Below are 18,650 nucleotides of genomic sequence, written 5' to 3' on the forward strand. Positions count from 1 at the left end.
AGATAGCAGTGTGAAACAACTTCATTTACTGGGATTAATACATGTAGTTCAGCTTTTTGTGGAGTGCAGAATGTGCGTATGACACTTGTGGAAGTCACAAGGGCAGTTTTTCAAATACTGTTTTAAAATCATTTCTATGTACCAACACCTTTTTTTTTTTTTTTTTTTTTTTAAACTGTAAAGATGACTTGGACTAGAAGTCCACTTTGGGGAATGGGAAAGAATGGTGCGTGCCATTCCCTTGGCAAGGATTTTCAAGGCTGAGTATAATGTGAAATATTAAAAACTCGGATGTTCTCTTTGGAGCAGCAGAAAATAGATTTATATATAGGTTACTAAATCAAGAGCTCAGCTTTGTGTTTTAACTAGATTAATGAGGACATGTATAGTGAGGGCTTTTGCGTCTTGCTGTTTACTGAAAGACATGCCATTTTGTAAGAGACCACTTTTTGCTTAACATATTGACTGTCACAGTGAAAATAGATAAATATGTTCCTGACGCCAATATAAAATCAGGGTGTTAGTTTAATATACTAAATAAATGCATTTTGTTATTGAGCAAAACTCATAATAAAAATTGATTTTCCCTAAAAAAACATGAGTTACCTTGTAGTTGGTGCATTTAATAGAATAATCTTTATACATGCCAACTGGTTGATAACTTGGCCTGGTATAACATGTTAGATCTTGCACAATTTGTTGTAATTGAATTTTGCCGTTTCCATTTAAACTTCATAGTGGTGAGATGCTGTTTGTTAAAGAATAGTCAGGTGGTTGCAGTTCTACATACTGTATGTAATTTATTTTTGTGAAAAATAAATGTTATCCAAAATATGGCTAATACAAATAACTGAATGTGGAAAATTCTGTTCTGTGACAAACGCTAATTTTTCATTCTTATTTCAGATGCCCACAATCCTCTATTTCAGGGGTTGCAAGATGGCATTTCAGGGGTGCAACAAAGAGGAAGGATGCGTTGCGATCTGGCAAAATTGAGTGAGGTGCGTTGTCCGACTTTATTGTGGTGCAATCTGTGTCTTGCAGTGTGCCGTCATTTGTAGGTCACTTATTAGTTAGTGCTCCTGTTATGTAATATGAAAAGAATCCAGCATTACACGGCACAACTGTCACCGATAAATGAGCCTCAGAAATGCGCATTCTCGCGGGTTCCTTGCTGCAGGTGGAGCATTTATAAAGACAAATAACTTTTTTTTTTTTTTTTAGGAGTATAGAATTTAGACCTTGCAATGATCTGTAGAGAAGGACGAGATTTAGTATTGATTTCTGTGGAGTGTCACCGATTTTGAGGTTTGATTGACATTTTTACCAGACTGAATTGGATGCAACACCTGCTGCTTATGCTCAGCCCATCTCTCCTGCTGGCAGTCTTTGCAGAAGCGCAGCAGTTTGAACTGCTGGCACCCGTTGCTTCATATGGGTCTCCAAGCTCTCAAACCCTTTGATTGTTGATCGTTTGTCATTTACTCACAAACATAAATCAAACATTTTCTATCAGGGCGTAATAAAAGTTTGGAACCACTGCTCTGTTTATATGTGTATAATGTTTGTAATATGTTTGTATTTGGAGCTACAGCCCCAAAGACAATTTATGAGATAACTCATAGGTGGCGTCTATCTATAAATTACCTATGCTGTCAATGCGTTAATGGCAAATTCATTATTTAACCAAACCCAAGGCTATCATTTGAATGCCCGACTTGCTTTTTTCATTCTGTTCACTCATGTCTGGGGCACTTCTCACTCTCACCTTTTCACACAAAGTGATGTCAATACCAGATTTTATCAAGAAGCACTGGCAAAGCATCTACTAGAGTAACATGCAGAGCAACAATGGGTTCATCTTACTAAACCTATTCAGTTGGTTCACTTTGTGTCATCCGTATTGGTTTGTTTGTAGTTTCCAGGAAACCGAGTTTGAATCCTGGTGTGGGCAGTGCCTGTGGGGAGTCTGGACCTTTTTCTCCTGTTTCATGGACTTTCCCTGATTGCTTCACTTTTCTTCTCATATGTCAAAGTCACTAAGATTAGGTTCAAGGGTGGCACTACCATTTAAGTTAACATGGGAGCCTCTTGGGTTACGGATCTGCATTTTTTAACCATACTTATGAACATTCTGACTGTCAATCTCCCATTAACTGTACTATATTGCTTTCTATTATTTTTCTGTACTAACAATGTGTGGTCTTATACAGTACATCTGATGATCTACACAAGCCCTTTACAGGTGGTCTTCCAGATCCCAGGATGCACTGTACACAGCTTCACAGAGGCTCTATTTGAGATAAATGACCTTCTTTCTTTATTTTCTTCACATATAAATTCAAAGTTTTACTTTTGTTTAAGTTTCCCTTTCAGCCAGTTTTTAATTTATCTTATTTTCCATCTTTATTGTGACATTGCAATGCAGATTTTGGATATATACTGTACATATAGTTTTCTTTTTGTTTATACATTATGAGCGGATTTAGATGGATCTTTTCCGTGTCTGCTATGAATGTTGACAATATTTAGCTGCACCATATGAAGAACAAAAATACTCCAAGGCTGGATTTCTGCCTAATCGCCAAACTGAGAGACACACAGTTTACAGTCTTGGCATTTCTTGAGTTGCATATTTAATACTATGTATACTAATTCTATTTAATACTAATAATATTTGTAGTAATATAAATGTGGATTATTTATGGAATTTGTAAAAATGTGAGAGCTGCACTGGTTATGTTGATTGGTGTCTAAATTTTCCAAGTTGCTTTGGATAAAAATGTTTACCAAGCAAATAAATGTTAATTGGTTCAGTGAGAATAAGTGTATAACAGTAAGAACGCCACCCCATTCAGGTTTAGTTCCTGCACTGAGTCTAGTGTTGGTGGGCTAGTCTTCAACCCTGTAATTGAATAAAGTGGGTTAAGAAAAAGGATGGATTGACTGGAGAGTGCCATTGACTCAGTAAAAACAAGTAATTCATTAGAAATATGTGGTGACTTTAAATATAAATCTACTTAAAACTCACAATCTACTTAAAACTCACAAATACAAATTTTAAGTGGTTTAATCTTATTTTGCTCAAGCTTTGTTCCAGGCATTCTGCAAACTTTGACAGTCAACTCTTTGTCACCTTTGTGACTTTGCAGTGGGTATACATAGTTAATAATGGCAGTCATTCTCCAAATTGTTAAAGGATAGCTGTGATCTAGTGGTAGAACATGTTGTCCATTTTGGAGTGGAATTGTTGTATAGTGTTGGACCAGCTAGACTAATGCACTTGTAAGTTTTTCTCTGTTTGTTTCCCCACTAATAATATGTGATGTGTAGGTTGTGATATGTATAAGGCGTGACATTGAGAAAGTCAAAATAAAGTAGACTAAGTATGCTGCAGAGGAATGCACAAGGTAGCCTTTAAGGCAATATGAACCTAATTGGTTGCGATCCCAAAGTAGTATTAAACTGGTTGTGAGAACACTCCTTGTCCTTGGTTTCCCTGGCATGTCTACCATGTTCCTGATGGAAACTTTTCTGCAAAGGTAGCAGACAGGTTCCACATATATTAGACTTTTGTCCAAGATGAATGTGAATTAAAAACTAGCTTGTCCTGAAAATGCCTTAACAAAGCATTGCCACTGCCATACAGTTTACTAATAGGATGATCTGAATGACGACTAGAAACATCACCATCATGCTTTCTCAAGAGCAGAAGTTAGCAAATCAGGCCAAAGTAATGGACCCTCAAGGCATTTGTAAATAGCTTTTGATTACAAATGTTTGCTAGCCTTTCCATTAGAGGGTGTGCTAAGAAGTATTGTAAAAGACTTTATTTACAAGTAGACACATACAGTATAGTGCAAATGTGATTTTATTTTTTTCACTCTTTTCTAGAGTGAACCCCTTCTGCATTTTACTTTCACTATTTTTTCCTCACTGAAGTTTTATGGAAGAGAGACAAGTTTGTAAGAACACACATGGTTTAAATTCTAGCCTACATTTTGAGTTTACTATTAATCACTCAATTTTAAAGCATACCAATGATTCTATATAAGGAATAACTCCTGACTCTCTCAGATTATCAAGACAACATAGCTGGGTTTCCACACATATTAGTCAGCCATGTAAAGCACTTTGACATAGTGCTGCCTAATTAATTTTGATTTGACACTGTATCATTTTCTTCATTCATTTAATGAACCATAAATAGTTAAAATGCACCACTTATAAACTAGTGGTGTTGTGTGGTTCAAATGGCAGTCATTTTGTTGAATTAGTGTTATTTAGTAGTATAGTCTTTCTCATTCTTAAAACACCACTTGTCATGTAGTCAGTGAGAGAAACAAAGACCAGCTGAGCCACTTGTGCAAATCAGAGTGAAGTGGTTTGTCAAGTGTGTCCCATGCACGTACATTCATGTGAAAAATAAATGACCCCTTTTCCAGTTCTGAGCAATGTTATAAGGAGAACTACTGCTGACAACAATTTGTTCAAGTTATTGATGCTTAGGTGAGTTTGGTAATCTGGTGAATCGTGATACGTGTTTATTTCGTAGCTCTTAGCTTCTACTTGTTGGTTTATTTTTTGTTTTATAAATAATGGCAAAGTGGCTTAGTGCTGCTGCCTCATGGACCTAGTGTGGTGTTGGAGTGAATCATGTACCTGGTTTTTGTCCGTTTAGTTTGTTTCCTCTCCCAATGCTTGAGTGACTTTTCCTCTTATATTCCTGAATGATGTGCAGATTTGGTTAATTGGCAGTTCTTAATTGATTCCATATGAGTGTGGGTAATGGGTCCCACGATGGACTGACATCTTGTTTAGAGTTCTTCTTTGCCTGGATCTCAATGCTGCTCTGATTGGCTAATAACCCTGAATTAGTTTAAGCAGGTTTGAGAATGTTAAATTATGTTAAAATCTGTTATGAGTTGCTTGTCACCTAAAACTAGAATAGTCTAATTTAGGACTTGGTTAGGTAATTGTTAGGTGTAATGTGGTATGGATAACCTGAAATATTTTTCCTATTGCTGCCTTTAATGTACCATTTAAAAGATACAGATGATTGTGCCCATGGAAAAGCTCATGGAAACGCTTTAATGCCATCTGAGCATGTACTTACTTTTTCACACAACTCTACCTAATGCACCCTTTAATTTGTACAAATGACTGAGTCTGTTTTACTTAAGGTAATGTTATATTATGCAACTTGTACTTGTAGGGTATGTCAGACTTACTGATGGTAGTTGCTGTTCTTGTCATTAGACCATGTCAGTTTAAATGACTGAAAATTGCTGCCCATGCCCCATTTATTGAGGGGGTGCTGACTATATAGCACAGTGCTTGCTTCTTTTTCTACCTGCTATTAGTGTGCTGAGTACTTTACATCAAAAGGTATCAAGACTGCGCTTGTATGTAAACTTGTCATTCTTTTAAGTGATTAAAGGGGTCAGGTGTACAAATCACTGAAGAAACTTTCTAGCAGAGAGTATTAAAGAAACCCAAGAGTCCTACTACATAGAGAATGACTGAGAGGATTTAATTCATTCCCCGTATAGCATGATGCGTATCTGGAATTTTTTTCAGACTGTGACATCCCTGGATGTGGCATCACAAACAGGGCTGTACTGCCAGCTACTCACATATAAATAAAGAAACCTTTTGCATTTTCAGAAAACATGTGTGCGAAAACCATAGTAAGGCTGGACAGTGTCAGACACATACAAGGCCAAGCAATTTAAGGAAATCATGAAATTTACAATCTGCTATAATCTTGCATGGAAAGAGAGCTAATGCTCAAAGACGGGAACATTTTCACAGCCTGAGGAATGGAATTCCCAAAGATGTACACTAAAATGCAGACTTTAAACTGACCTGGTCCTTTTAAAGTCTGGGAAACGTACAAGAGCACGATCATCAAAACTAGAACTGCTTACTATTGTTTATTAACAAAAATTCCCAATCTTTTTTTTTTTTTTTTTTGTTTGGGAGCATATTTGCTGTGTTCGCCGGTGCCCTTGCTTGCAGAATGTTTCCTGTGGCCAATGTTGGACATGACAGCCCCCTTTGTATATAATGCTAATCCTTTGCATCTCAGGCTCTCTGGGTGTTAATCATAGTGGTAGGAGCTCAGGAGACATGCACAGAAGTAAATGCCTCTGATTTGGTATTGTGCTGTGTTATTGTGATTTCTCTTTTCATAGTTGTTTGCTGCTGTGGTCTGATATATGTAGATAAATATGGGTTATACTGTATATTTATGGGTGCCACCATATTTTACTTAGAGTGTGATGATATAATGTGTGACATGACTGGCAACAGGCATAGGTATAATATACAGTATAGCCATGACTATGTGAATGTCACCACAAAATGGAGGTAGCAATAAAGATATAATACCACAAAGTGGCAGCATGATGAGGTCATCATCAGAATAATAAAAAAAACATAAATCATAAAATGCCAAAAACAGTGCAAGGCAGCTGATTGAACCCAAATACACAGGTTTACGACTCAGTCAACAGCCTCCTAAAGTGAAAAAATATTCAGGCAGTCTCTGGAGACATGAAAATGTTAGGTATTTGATCTCCCAAGGCTCTCAGCAAATAGATTAGACTGTATAGCAACTCCAAGCCCAAATAAAAAGCTTCAGCGGGCAAATTTCCAGGGGGCCAATTGTTACTTCTTAAATCCTAAAGTGGAAAACATTCTTAACTCATGCTATGTTGATATCAGATTCTGTTTTCCCCAAAGTGTAATGGTATCATTTAGTTTAAGGTTTCGACGTGAAGAGAATCTTAATCTTAATTTTGTAAAATCAGTTCATTGTTATAATAAAACTATGTTCAGATTTTTATATCTGTATCTATCTCTTTTCAAAAAAAGTCTACTTAAAAACCTGAAAGGAAGGCTTTACCTATTTTATATATAAATACACCCCTAAGTACTCACTTTTGTTGCCAACGGTTTAGACATTAATGGCTGTGTGTTGAGTAATTTTGAGGGGACAGCAAATTTACACTGTTATACAAGCTGTACATGGACTACTTTACATTGTATCAAAGTGTCATATCTTCAGTGGTGTCCCATGAAAAGATATAATAAAATATTTACAAAAATGTGAGGGGTGTACTCACTTTTGTGAAAAGTACTGTGTGTGTGTGTGTGTGTGTGTGTATATATATATATATATATATATATATATATATATATATATATATATTTATATATATTTATATATAAAATAGTCTCTGTTCAAATGAATTCCACATACTCCATACCTCTGATATTTAACATGTACATGAAAATAGATAAATATCTGCAGTAGAAAAAGCAAATTTGCAGACATGCTTTGCTTTTAAATTTAACTCAACCAACATTTTCATTTAAATATATTTTCCTAAAATAGAAATCTTGGAATGGCAGGGATCGATCTCACTTAACTGGGCAAAACCACCCAAAAATGGTACTTGTTTTCATTCATTCAAATGATTATTTAATTACGTTATTATTTTAAAAGCAGTGGTAATTTACGATCTTTAACTTTTTCTGCCCACTCATTTCTTTGTACCCGCCTGGAAGTACTATATGTCAGTTTTTAGTTTTCTAGCTTACTGGAAACCACTCTTTTGAGCACAGGAAAAGAAAACCAAGTAAGAAAATTATATGTGCTGTATATGAATCTCTTTAGAATACTAGAGGAGTGAGTCTGTGATCTGAAGAGTTACTAACTTAACCTGGACCGGATTATGTGGCTTTAGCTGATCCTTTGCTAGATAGAAGAATGTATTATATAAATCCATTTTCTTAACCTGCATAATCTAGTGCAGGGTCAGAGAGAATTAAAGCTATCCTTTCAGCACCATATTCAAGACGAGAGCCAGTCCTGGATAAACTTGGCAGTCCACGGTAAGAAACACTAATAAAGGAATATTTCAGACAAACTTAAATATATAAATATGCAAGTAAATGCATGCAATGTAAAATGGGACAATAAATAAATAAAAACTCCATGGCATAAATAACTAAATGTGCCATGAAATGTTTTTTGTTATTTCTTTATGCAATTATATAATTATTTCTTTATTTATTGCTGTGACACTCCACTAAACTTGAAGTGAAAACTGTCATTGTCACAAATTTCAAAGGGTGTAGTGCATTTTGATTGGTGAATTGTCGGTACAGTACTCCTAGCTCTTTGGTCATGCTTTTTACCATCTCAAATAGCATGGGTCATTTCACTTAGAGAAACTGCTGCAGCAGCCCCTGCACCCTTATTCATTTCATAGTAGGAATTATGTCACCTAAAGAGTTAAAAAACTACAAAGAAGGCATGTAGTGGTTAAAAGCATCATGTCAGGGACACTGCCCAGATGGACGGCTTGCCTGATAACATGCTGAGGTACAAGGACTGCTGGGAGATGTATTTGTCTGTAAAGGAGCATTCTTGTTCTTCTTACAGTACACTTGGTAATGTATGGTCATATGCCTCTAGAGTAGATTTGATAATTATACGCTTCACACCACATTTCCAAAGTTTAGTCTTTACATATTTAAGTCCTCAAGTTTTCTTTAAATCTTAATGTTCTATTTTTTCCTAGAAATAAGTAGTTTTATTTCTTTATTACCTCAGTACAAAGCATGCATTTAGCTTGCAGATTATGGTAAATAAACAATCATAAAGAACAGTTGACTATGGTTGAAAATGTTTTTAGGCCCTCCTGTATAATCTGCTGTACCTATACTTGCCTGCAGGATGTCACAGCTGCTTTAAAATAAACTATTGTTTCAGCATTTGGTCATGTGCGGGACATTAAGTTTGATACAATTTATTCTAATTAAGTTCTCTTCCACTTATGAGCCCACTGTTATATGTAGTAATTAGAGCTATAGTGTGAAAAAAGAAGCACATTATGAGAGAAACACCGTGCAATATATATTGTGTCACGTATGTGAACTACGGGAGTTTGTAGGAGGGACAGATTTGGGTTAGACACATGTACTAACCTCTCTTCCCCTTCCAGCCCTAGACTAGAGGAGGAGACCTCAGAGGAGCAGTGATGTTGCTTCCGGGCCTAAGTCCTGTCCCGGCCATGACGTCCTATAAGAAACAAAATGCCCGGAAGTCAGCATTCATTTTACTGACCTGTGCCTGCCGGAGTCGCATCAACCTACAAGAGCAACCCTTAAGCTGGATGAACAAAGAGTCAAAATTGTCATTTTCTTTTGATTTCTTTTGAAAGAGCATCAGTGCTATTAAAAGGGATGTTCTGTGAGACCCTGTACAGTTAGGTCCATAAGTACTTTGACAGGATACAATTTTCATAATTTTGACTCTGCTCGCCACCACAATGGATTTGAAATGAAGCAATCAAGATGCGATTGAAGTATAGACTTTCAGCTTTAATTTCAGGCATTTAACAAAAATATCCCATGTTATGGCATGGGCATACATGACTACCAATTGAAGTCAGTCATTGGTTTTTATTGATGACATGACTGCTGGCAGAAGTAGCAGGAAGAATTCTGAAGTGTACAGGGCGCTGTACTGTCTGCTCTCAGATTCAGCCAAAGGCTACAAAACTGTAGGACAATGCTTCACAATACAGACAGACAATGAGCCAAAACATACTGCAAAAGCAAATCAAGTGCCTTTCAATACAAAGAAGTGGAATATTCTTCAGTGACCAAGTAAATCAACTGATCTCAGTCCAATTGGACATGCATTTCACTTGCACAAGACAAAACTGAAGGCAGAAAGTCCAATGAACAAGCAGCACCTGAAGGTAGCTGCAGTGAAGTCCTAGCAAAGTATCGGTAAAGTGGGAACCAAACACTTAGAGAAAGCCATTGGTACCAGATTACAGGCCGTCATTGACTGCAAAGGATTTTCAACCAAGTATTGAAAATGATTTTTCTATTCATGATTACGTTAGTTTGTCCAAGTACTTTTGAGCCCCTGAAAATGTGGGGACCATGTATAAATATGTCTGTCATGCCAAAATGGCTCATACTATGTTTCTGTTAAACCCTTTGAATTGATGCTGAAAGCCTACACCTCAATCATGTAATTATCTCTTCATTTCAGATCCATTGTGGTGGCGTACAGAGCCAAAATTATGAAAATTGTGTCATTGTCCAAATATTTATGGAGCTAACTCTCTCTCTGTGTGTGTGTACATATGTATACACATACGCACATATATATTTTACATATACCAAAAATATGCATGTATATAAATATACACAAGTAGCTTTAAGCTCAAATTCTACATTTTGGAAAGGATTATTGCCTACACAACCCACAAAAAATTAATTTGGACAAATGACATCTTAAAACCAGTCCATTGAATGTAACAACAATCCATTCTAAAACAGATCAAGTAACACCATAGACACAGAGAAGTGGTGAATTTTGGTACTTTTTCATTTTAATGGACGGTTAGTCAGCCATATATGTTCCTATAAAAGTCAACCATTTTCTAAACTCCATACCATACCATTTTTATTTGTTAAGCGCTTAAAAACACAGCATTACAACTGACCGAAGCGCTGTACAGTTAAAACAAGCAAGACTAAAAGCAAAATATTAAAAAAAAAAACAAACATTAAGAGAGAATTAAAACAGAGACACTAAAAAAAAACAGGTCAGGGGACCCAATAAAACAGAGAAATAGCAAAAAGCAAGTGGGAATAAGACAGGTTAAGAATTAAAAGCCAATGTGAAGAAGTGCGTTTTTAGGTGTGATTTGAATGTGGTGACTGAAGTGGCTTGCCTAACCACTAAAGGTAAGGAGTTCCAGAGCTTGGGTGCACAGACAGAAAAAGCCCTTTCACCACGAGCTTTAAAATGTGCCTTGGGAACGGTTAGGAGCAGCTGATCTGCGGATCTAAGAACACGAGGGGGATTGTGACGATGGAGCAAGACACTCAAGTAGGCAGGGGCTAGACCATTTAGTGCCTTATAGGTTAAGAGGAGTATCTTAAAATCAATTCTGAAGCTAACCGGCAGCCAGTGTAGGGTTTTTAAAATCGGTGTAATGTGTTGGCTTCTGCTGCTTCCAGTTAAAAGTCTTGCAGCCGCATTTTGAACCAATTGGAGTCTCGAAAGAGAAAAGAGCATTTCTTGTCAACAAATGAGCATAAGGCAGCAACCGACCCTAGAAGGGATGTCAGGACAGATACCCCACTCACTCACATAAGATCAAGTCAACTGTTAGCCTAAACACATTGTTATTACATAGTCAGCACATTCCAAAACTTTGTTATTGCAAAAGGTTGTGGTAAACATCATTGGGCAGAAGTCAGTAGCCAACTTTGGTCAATGAATAAGTCCATCAGATGGGCAACTGATATTCCTTGCATTTTAAAGTTGTGTTATTTTTACAGCAGGTTCTATTTCAATTGATGACATACATTGAAATCACTAAGTCAGTTTTCACCAAAACCAAACAAGAAAAAAAAAACTAAAGATTCTAATTTGTTTTTGTCTCTGTGATAGCTGGACCTGTTCAATAATCATATCTCTTCAGTAGTGAAAGAGAAAGCTTATCTCATTCCGTTGCCATGACAAGGCCTGCAAATAAATATCTTTATATCCTGAACAATTAGTGCAGAAGTACATCAAGCATTACAAAGCTGCTCAGCCTCAGGTGAGGCATTATAGAGCTCATAAATGCTGATTACTCCAGATAGTTTTAATTTATAATCCAAGTTTTTTTGTTTTGTAGTGGACCTAATTTTCTCATATTTGTTGGTCTTTCTAAAGCTTGCAGCAATAGGAATTGATCTGTCCATCAATATAAAAAGCAGTTTTAATCTGAAACTTTAAAATCTGGCGTAGTAAGCTGAAAATTTTATATCCTGAAAACTCACGTGAAAGACCTTTTTTCTTTTGCTGGATGTCTTTGTAAAATTGATTATGATAGAAAAGACATATTTTATTGCAGTACATGGTGGAACTGAACTAGTGATTTATATTCAGACAGGACGAGGAGTGATCTGTTTGCTCTTGCATTCCCTGAAGTTTTTCCATAAGGCATATGGTATCGGATGGAGGGTTTATTCCTCTCTGTCATTCACGTGCTCTTTTAACTGCTACTAAAGCACTGTTTAGGTAAGCCTGTCTATACAGCATAATCACCATTCCCTGGTAATGTTCCTATTTTTTATTTAACAATTACTGTTCCATGCAGCAGATCCATTCATTTATTAATTTATTATCAACCGCCTTCAGTTCATTTGGCCCACGAGCAGTGATAATTAGCCAAAACTCATCCTGGAGGTGACAGATAGACGGGAGTTTCTGAATATCATTCATTGGCCTCATAAGCAATTCTGCTATCTTGAGAGAGAAAACAAAGTGAAGTAAATGAAATCCCAGTCATGATTTATGGAGTATAAAGACTTAAGGGGTGGGTTAAACAACAGATGAACAAAGTATGACATGCTGAAGCTTTCTAGAAAGATTCACTGATATTATTTCATAATAATCGTATCAGTTACATTAGGTCACTTGTTATAATGTGAGGTCTGTTTTCTGTACAAAATATCTCTATTTTTTTTTTTTTGGGGAGGTTAACTCAGTTCAACCTTACTTGAGAAACCAGTTTGATTCACTTGCTTGTTAAAATTACATGTTCTTGTAATATAATGTGTATGTGTGTACATCAAGTTATGTATACTGTACATTTATGATGCTATTCCGCTAAGAGATGTTTACGTAACTTTTGGAAATTGATATCTCTTGGGAGTCTGGCTGCCAATGTGGTGAGATCTAGCTGTGGAGAGACCTTGGCATTTTGTTGTGTATCCCTGCCACTTATAGCTGTGTGTCTGTCTCTCTTTGCTCTTTGTAGTGTGAACATGCCACCAAGAATCCAGTAGCTCTCTGTGTTTGGCTGCTCCAGAATGCAAGGCAATTGGTGGTAATTCATATTACTGGGAATGGAGCATAAGATTTTTCCCTCAGGGTTTTCTCTGTATACCTGAATGCAAAACCAAGTCAAGCACCTATTGCAAAAAGTCATCTCTTATATTTGCTTGATTCTAAATTTCTAGTTTATTCATGGTGTTATGTGCTACCTAAAGCTGAATTGCAGTGAAACCCATTTTCTATATTGTAAAGATAACTTATTTGGCTAATTTATGTAATCCCACAAAGACTATTAAATTAATTCAATCTAATTACTCAATGTACACATTTACCAAAGCTCAAACTTAAACATCACAGGACATCTGTGGAGAGACCTGAACTTAGTACTTTTTAGACTCTGCCCATCCAATCTAATGCAGCTTGAGTGGATCAGCCAGGAAGAAGGGTATAAACTGCCTAAACCCTGGTGTGCAGAAGATTGTAAAGATTTACCCAAGAAGACTCAAAGCTGTAATTGCTGCCCAAGGGGCTTCTATAAGTACTAAATTAAGGGTCTGAATACCTATATGAAGGCGAAAGTCTTTGATTTTTATTAAACTTACAAACTTTTCTAAAAGCATGTTTTCACTTTTGTTATTATGGGTTATCGAGTGTAGATGATGGGCAAAATGGCAAATTTGTCTTTTTAAAATGAAATCTACAACATAACAGTGTTGCAGAAAGTAAACGGGTCTGAATACTTTCTGAATCCACTGCATGCTTTTGTTTTTTTTGAATCAATGCTTATAATGTGATATTTGTTTAACAATAGTGCCATATTTAGTATTCACTCAGTGGCATCTTCATTAGGTCTACCTATCAAGTACTGGGTAAGGCCTGTTTTTCCTCTAGGAGAGCATGAATTCTTAGAGCCGTGGGTGTAACAAGTTGTTGAAAATATTCTTTTGAGATTTTGGTGTACATGTTATATATAGTGACTTAGCTCATAAGTACTCATTTTTGTATGCATATTGTCGTTGTCCTTCCTGTTAGTGTCTTTTGCTGTACAGCAATAATCAGGTAGCATTCACATGATAGAACGGGCTGGGTGAATTAAAGATGGAGTTCGGCAAAGAGGCTTTGTATCAACTTCACTAATGTCTTCATTTTTTTTTTTTACTTTTTAAACTTTATTTATTGTCTAGTGATTTGGATCCATTTGATTGTTCTTTCCTGCTTTGCAGTTTACAGATTTCAGATCTTTCCACTACTGTTTGCTATGCTTATCACACCTTAAGCCAGTCCAGGTATTTATCTTAACACTTTACTCTGAGAGCCAGCTTTTCCAGTATGGAAGCTGGTATCAAAGGACTGCACTGTGGGTTTTCTGCCTGTGTCGGCTTGCCTGGTTGGCATTCGCCTGACATGGTGTGTCAAGGTTAGCATGTATTTCAACACAATAAGTTAAGGATTGTGTCACCTAGTGCCTGAGCTAGTGTACAGTAAAATAACATGTTTATCTGTTTAATGTCCACAGCTTATTGTTTGACTCTGAGCAAATCAGTTCATCTACCAATATTCCTTTAGTAGTAGTATGGAAGTGACTGCACTCTGTACCTTGAATAAAAGAGTCAGTTAACTAACTAACAAATGTAATATGTTTTAACAACTAACATCAAGCTATAGAAAATAATTATAAAAATATTTGTGTGGTATGTCTAATTGTGGATCTTTTGTCAGAAGAATGTGCATTCCAAATTTATCTGCTGTCCTGAATTCATGTCATGTATAGCAAACCACTTTAACTAAAAAAAGGAACGGTTCAAAAAATTCAGTGCTACAAAAACTGAAGTAGTTTAATATGTTACATGTACACCATTCAAGCAGAATGCATCTTCGGGTGATCAGATTCAATCTTACTCTTCACACATTTCAAGTCCAACTGTCCATTATTGCAATTGTAGATCTTCTTTTTGGTTACCTGACATTCATTTACTAGAGCAGCATTTGATAGCTGAAAGGCAATATTAAAGGTAATTTAATATGTTTATTAAAGAAACCATGGTGTGCAACCTTAAGGGCACCTTTATCTCTGAGGGCTATCTCAGCAGATCATATTACAGCCCTAGTGTCACCTGTCACTTGCGTGCATTTACTTTAACCACAAGAAAGTCCTCCGATGTAGGAGATAGTGGTGTTACTCTAGGGACAAGAGTTTTTAACTACAACATTTGCAGTCCTGTGGTTCCATGAGCAATCATATGCTACACATGCATAATGCATCCTTTGAAAACTTTTTTTAAGTAATTTTCCTGAAATGCGTCATGCCATATCTGTAGTGTATAATTACATTTAGCCCATAACAATATATAACAAATTGCACAAAAAGAAAAAAAAAATGACCACAGTCATTTGATGTGATCTGGCTTCTGTTCTTTGTCATACATCATTTCGAGGTTAAATGAAGGCGTAGCCGCTGAAGAATAGTAACTTCTTTCAAAAAGTGCATTTCCTGCAAAGCAGAACATGACCATGCAAATGCAACATTTTGATGTTTTTTTTTTATACTGTAGAATTCTGTAAAAAAAAATAAATTGTAGCAACCATATAAAATCTTGTGAGTATAAAAATAAAAGAGACAAATTAAGACGTTATCATTCTAAGACATTCAGGCCTACCGTAAAGCCATCCCACAAGGTTAAATGGCATAGTGTGCTTAAAAGGTGGTCCTGTCTCTCAGAATATTGTGCAGGGATGTTACAATCCTTGACTCTTTGTGGAAATATATTGTTTTCAATGAGGTAATAGATAGATAGATAGATAGATAGATACTTTATTAATCCCAAGGGATAGCACAAACTATTAACAAAAAATAAAAGAAAAATGCTTAAATGAACAACACTATATGTATTTTAGATAAGCAGTGTGTCTCTTTAATGGTATATTGCTTTTAGAAATCATCTAGGGCTTCCACACCTTTCCATTTTATGTCCTCACATGGAGTGTGATAATTACCATTAAAACAAAGCTTAAACCTGATTTCATTCCAGGCTTGGTTGCTTTTTGTCTTAGATTTTGCAGGTTCTATGACTTTCCTGACACATTTTGCAGGCTTCGGTTGATTGGGAGTTTTGTTTGGATGCATATTTCTGCAAGAGCAAAAGTGCGCTAACGTGGGTTGGCGTCTCGTCCTGGAACAAAGTTTTAAAATACCACAAGGATCCAGCTCCTTGTTTCTCTTTAAACCAATGTCACATTCCATGACTCCTAGTCAGAGTGGATGTCAAAAGTGATGACTTCAGTTGCTGGTCTCGTCATCCGAGTATGTCAGTTTACATGACTAGAGATTTCTTTCAATGTCAAATTGCATGACTGCATGACAACTTTCCAGCACAATTTCACATTTCCAATATATGTCAAGCTTGTCTCTTTCTTGATAGCCAATAATGTGCTGCCTGACAAAGCTAGGGCTATACAAATGCACTCTCTTGTAGTCCCTGAAACATGCAACATCCAACAGACAAGTCTGTCTTCTGTGTGTCCGGTCCAAATCACTCCTTGCTGCTGTGTTATGTGCAGTGTACTTCTGGGTGAATGCTCATTAGTTGTCAGCTCTCATGTGTACAGAGTCCACACATACAACTTAAGGAAAAAGTGAAACATATTATTGTCGGGGAAAGTCACAGACTAGTTTGATTGAGTCATTGAATATGCTCGACTACACAACTTTCCATCATGGGAGTGCGCCACGGGTACCCTCCAACTCAGAAAGATTATTTAAAAGAAGTCTGTGATTTAAAAATTGCTGGAAAAGTTGTGTAATGTGACATGGCCTTTAGAGGAAGCAGGACAGGGTCCACTAGGAGGCTTGTAGGGGCTTAAGCCACCCCTAAAAATGCCAAACCCACTGCATAGTCTCCCATCACTAAAAAAAAAAAAAACAAAACTGCCCCTTGCGATATATTGTAAGATTGAACCACACTTCAAAAAACCGTTTAGCCCCATAGACAGGTGAATTTATGTAACAATTACAAATTGTAGCTCCATATTTTCTTTTATGCTTTTCCACTGTTGGGGCCATTGGAAATGCTCTATAAAATAACAAATACACACTGGAAACTCAACACAGTTGCTCACAAGTTGTTCTTCTGTCTTGCATAAGGCTGGTATCTTTGTTCATCTTCCCATTATCACTCTTTATATCTGAGATACTGGCATTGTATTCCATATATTTGGGGTGGAACTTATTATATTCCACCTAACTGTAACCCTAACCATAATTATTCTCTCCTCCAAAATTCATGGGTTTATAAAACCGAGCGTAAGCCTTCCTGTAACTTGTGGAGTGTTCCCTTTCCCGTGTAACGGGTTGCTATTACTCAGGCATCAAGCATTGCCAGTCTTTAGGACAATCTACTGGCTGCTGTATTATTATTGGGCTGCCACAGGTACAACCACTTACCAGCAAGCATGTGTTTTCACACATTTCTGGTGGAATTTATTTTATTTAGTCTAAATATAAATATGTTTCTTAAAAAGAAAAGTTTTGATTGACTTGAATCCTTTTCTTTTCTTTTCCCTCTGTCCCCCTCCATGAAAACCTTGTGCTACCCCCAAAGCAGGTTGATAGGTTTTTATTAAAGCAGGCTTGGAAATGTTTTACAAAGCAGAGAACATTTTTTGTTAAATATGCAATTTGAACTCCACTCCAATTGATCCGTTTCCTCCAGTACCATCCTTGCAGAGTCAATGTGGTGAAAGTTATACCGCATAATAAGAATGATTTGTGTAAGTTAGCTTTAAAGAGCAGGTGATGACATAACAACTTTCTATCCATTCATCTCCTGAATGTAATTAATTCAGTTCTGCTTCACAATGAATTGCAGCCTAGCCCGGGAACACTGAGCATTACCCAGCTTCCAACCCTGCACAAAGTGTGCGTCAAGTCATGGGACTCGGCATACAGTATATACACTCATTACCATTCTCACTCACCCTGTGTAGCCTGTCAGCTTAATGGCTTAGCTTTAGAAATGTGGAAGACAACTTCACCACATAAAAATATTCCAAATGGCTGGAGTTAAAAACTTGAGTTTTAACTTTTAGGTTATAAATGATGTGTCTTAAAATTGTGAATGGATATAGAATTTAGAAGAAAAATACAGAAAGAGCTTTGTTACTTCAGTCACCTTTTTAAATCTGGTGCATTCTTTACAGGTTGATTTTCGTGTATTTTGCATTTAGATGACTTTTTAGCTAAAAAAGAAAATATGTTATGGCTTAGCCTGGTCAAACACATAATTGGCAGATATTACCTACTGCCGAAAGCCAATGCAATTAATTGTTGAATTTTTGCATCACTGCCAAAATATTTATAGAGCCACAGAACCACTGACTTAAACTTCTTACCTAAATTTAAAGCTCTGGTTCCCTGTGTGGTTTCAGGATATTTTAATAGGAAAATAGTTTTGCTGTATAATTGTGGTGTGTGTGTGTGTGTGTGAATACGTAGCTATAATACATTTTCAGATTCACTTAATTCAGTTTGGAGTCAGAGAGAAAGGAGCCTATCCTGGCAGGATCAGGCATGAACAATCAATATGCAGACCTGGACAGGGTAGAAGTCCATTGCAGGGTCCACTCACAGACCTATGTGCCAGCAATTAGGAATTGACAATTAACCTTTGATTACCCAGAGAAATAAACTTCACAAAGCAAATGACGGGCATGGGGTTCAAAACCAGGATACTGTATCTGTGAGACAGCATACATACTGTCATGCTCCGACTTGTACTGTTAATTA

At 36.6% G+C, this 18,650-nt stretch overlaps 1 protein-coding gene across 3 annotated transcripts in view; it reads left to right on the forward strand.

The window, feature by feature from the left end:
- Positions 1-18,650, forward strand: part of pde8a (phosphodiesterase 8A) — a 324,022-nt gene that overhangs the window by 96,399 nt on the left and 208,973 nt on the right. Inside the window, exon 2 of one of the 3 annotated variants that reach the window (XM_051920427.1) lies at positions 907-1,001. The exons of the other annotated variants lie outside the window; for them this stretch is intronic. Within the exon in view, the coding sequence (XP_051776387.1) occupies positions 972-1,001 (30 nt within the window). The 5' untranslated portion in view covers positions 907-971. The remainder of the gene's footprint in view (positions 1-906; positions 1,002-18,650) is intronic. 3 annotated transcript variants of the gene reach the window in all.

The sequence above is a fragment of the Erpetoichthys calabaricus genome, chromosome 17 (assembly GCF_900747795.2).
Source record: "Erpetoichthys calabaricus chromosome 17, fErpCal1.3, whole genome shotgun sequence".
Classification (NCBI taxonomy): domain Eukaryota; kingdom Metazoa; phylum Chordata; class Cladistia; order Polypteriformes; family Polypteridae; genus Erpetoichthys; species Erpetoichthys calabaricus.